The sequence below is a fragment of the Mastomys coucha genome, unplaced genomic scaffold (assembly GCF_008632895.1).
Source record: "Mastomys coucha isolate ucsf_1 unplaced genomic scaffold, UCSF_Mcou_1 pScaffold14, whole genome shotgun sequence".
In the NCBI taxonomy this organism is placed as follows: domain Eukaryota; kingdom Metazoa; phylum Chordata; class Mammalia; order Rodentia; family Muridae; genus Mastomys; species Mastomys coucha.
In genome coordinates this window covers 72067013-72070440 of record NW_022196896.1, presented here as the reverse complement: position 1 = coordinate 72070440, position 3428 = coordinate 72067013, and the positions used below count along the sequence as shown (strand labels likewise).

The 3428-nt window shown below is 38.7% G+C and overlaps 1 protein-coding gene across 1 annotated transcript in view; it reads right to left on the bottom strand.

The window, feature by feature from the left end:
* The window catches only part of Ercc5 (ERCC excision repair 5, endonuclease), a 44110-nt gene that overhangs the window by 26895 nt on the left and 13787 nt on the right, over positions 1–3428 (bottom strand). Inside the window, exons 6-7 of the mRNA XM_031368976.1 lie at positions 2559–2613; positions 1908–2133 (exon numbers count right to left, since the gene is read on the bottom strand). Of these exons, the coding sequence (XP_031224836.1) occupies positions 1908–2133; positions 2559–2613 (281 nt within the window). The remainder of the gene's footprint in view (positions 1–1907; positions 2134–2558; positions 2614–3428) is intronic.

Sequence of the window (3428 nt, the reverse complement as noted above, 5' to 3'; positions counted from 1 at the left end):
AAAAAAAAAAAATTATTGCTTTACAGTAATACAGATAAGACCACCCCTGTCCAATTCATTCCCAAAAGATATAATTCATAACATAAAAATAAAACTTTAATATTCAGGAGGTTCCACTGCTAACTTCATTTTTTTGTTTTATTGTTGTTGATGATGTTGGGATAGTCTTCCAATATGTAGGCCACGCTAGCCTGGAACTTACTATAAAGAACACTCACGTTGAAATTGTGCAAATCCTCCTGCCTCTGCCTCCAAAGTACTGTGATTAGCATGCATGGCATTATAACAGACTTTAAAAAAAAGAATTAAGCAAAAGAAATTATGAAATATCTTTATCATTTATTCAAAAATTATTTCCTGAACTAGATAGACTACATGACTGTGGTAAGACATGTGATGGTGGCTCAGCAAAACATAACCTTCTAGAATATAAGTGAAGTCTCCAACATTGTCCTTGGTCCACAGACAACACCAAGTAAATCAACAGGAGGTATTAATAATCATAGTTAACATGAATAAAGCCTTTCCCATGGAGGACGTTCAAAGTCCTTTTATATTAACCACCTTGACTTATTTTCACAGACATCCAATTAGGCATTTTCCTGTCCCCCATCTGCAAATGACAGGCTTGAGACTTCAATACTAGACTAACATGGGAGACCTCAGACAGCTGACTTACTACAACTGAGTCTATTGTTAGTCTCATGACTGTCCCTGCTAATAGGACATGGATCTTCTCCTATCAACATCTCATGTACATGATAGATAACTCATACCAAGGTCTACTCTAGACTACTCAGAACTTCTCTACTTATGGAACCATCCCAGGCTTCCTGTCCTAGCAACACCATGGTGGCACAAAGAAAAAGAGAAGACCACTAGAGGCTATATTTCTCCTTTCCACTCAAATACAAGTTTTACCAGTCATACTTAATGACTGTTCACATCTGTGAAGACACGAGCCTGAAAAATAGATGGAGCCTAGATTGTTTTCTCACAAAATAAAAACAAATTTATTTCTTGTACCCAAAAATGAAATAACATCATTTCCATGCACCTTACTACTTTCTTATCCTAAATACGTAGAAAACCAAAAATGAGTGATACATCCATCTATTTCATCTGTCTGACACCAAAGTAAAAAGTATCCTAAAGTCTATAGCAAGCTAAAAGAACAAAAATAAAAACCAAACAACTATATAACTTGCTAAATTTACATTCTACCTCAATGTTGAAGGAGAACTGCTGGAAGTAGCACGTGGTGACAAACGCGAGAGAAGTGGAACTCATGCATCAGGAACTAAAGATACCAAGTGCTCAATGGCAGCATAAACCAAGTAATCAACAGCAACACGAACAGGACATATTCAACAACACACAACTATGTACACCACACCCACTCCAGCTTCCCATGACGTTGAAATCACCACACTCAGGCCTATTTCTATTATTTCTATTATTCACAAAGAAAAAGATGAACACATACAATCCTATGTCTGGAATTTCAATTTGGAAGTATTTCCCATGATAGTTACTTTTTGTACGTAATGTATGTTGTGGTGTGAAGTAACTTTTATGAACTAGCCCAAGAACCATATGGTGCTGGGTACTTACTATGTGAGACAGAGTTACCTGCTGAGAATGTAGCCATTATTCTCAGAATGTTCACAGATCAGGCATGTTCAGTGCTGGGCACTAGAACACTATGTTACAGGGTACTGAGGACACTCAGAAGGAAAGGCCTAGTCTTGGATGCAGAGGGCCCAAGACTTCTTTGACTGTTTATGTATTATAGTAAATGCATAAACAAACAATGTCTCATGTGACCCGAGATACACAGATGCTGTGTCCTTGCAACTGGGACACTGTCTAAATTAGAGACTTAGACTCTAAGTACGACTTCCCACTTTTCGCTTTCTTGTGTGAAGCTTTGCTCAAGTTCTTAATTCTAAGCATTGGTGTGGTACTGTGCACTGCTGGTTGTCTTACCTCTGGCATTGCTTCAAACAATGTTCGTCTTCGCTTGGTAAACTCTTTCATGTCAGTCAAGATCTCATGCTTTACTTCAGGAGGCAGGCTGCTGAAGTCCTCAGACTCAATATCTATGGCATGAGGATTATGAAAGAATTCCTCCTATAAAGAATAAAATGTCAACATCATTGAATTTATATTTACCCATTTAGGTCTAGTCACTGTTACAAATACTCATTGTGTTTCTATGACAGATACAGCCCTATATAATCTACACACAGAAGGATATGTTCTGTGACAGGCATCACAGTGAAGAAGCAGATGAGTGATAAATCCCTTGATTTGTTCATTCACACCAAAGCAAAACACTTCCCCGGCACTTGAATATCACCCGGACCCTTCTCTAAGACTCGGGGGACTGTGTGATTATGTATGTAAATACCCTAATCTTAGGAGTAGAACAAGGCATGGTAAATGAATAAGCAAGATAATTGTTAGAACATCCAAGAGGCTGGTCTGATGAAAGTAATCAAGGAAACAAAAAGGAAATAAGTCTTATGGGTTAGATGGAAAAAACCCTACCAGACAGATGTTCTGGGCAGGGATTTGAAAAACACCAAGAACCTGATGCAGATGGGGATCCTAAGTTGAGGAAGAACAAGTGTGTCATGCGATAAGGACAAGACTTGTGGATATGAGCCATTTGTTATGCTCACATTAGTTTTATGTTTTCTTAAGAAAATGCTTAAAGAATTTAATTTGTTTAAATCACACAGCCTGTGAACACTGAAGACCTGACCACAAGATCCTCTGTCATAACCAACACTGCTTGCTAACACTTCATACATAGTTTTAGCTGAAAATTCTATCACACATACCAAATCATAAGACATTGGGAGTCAAAGAATGTTCTCAACTACTTTAATATGCTTGAGAAAAATGTTCATTCAGAAAACTTGTGCAATGAGGGCTACAGAGATAGCTCAATGAAGGGCACGAGCTGCTCTTCTAACACATCCAGGCTTGACTGCAGCAGCCCCACATGATGGTTCACAAATGTCTGTTCCCTGGGGTCTGCTATCTTCTTCTGACCTCCACAGATTCTGCATGCATGTGGTGCAGACATACATGCAGGTAAAACACCCACACAATTAAAATAAAACAAAAACTTGTTCAAGAACCAGGAGTAGATGTGCTTTAAACTATAATTTCAGCATCTGAGAGACTGGGGCAGGAGGATTACAAGTTGTAGGTGAGCCTAGGCTACTAAGAAGACCCTGTCTCAAAACAGACAAAAACCAAAAGTAGCAATCTGTGTAAACTCAGGGTTTAAAGGCAGCACTCACTAATATGTGTGACGACAGCTTTACCACATGAGCAGAGCCTTTGACTCTTTTCTTGACATTCTTCCCTTGTAGGTACTACCCTGAAAACACACAGCCAAGAATGTGGTGTGT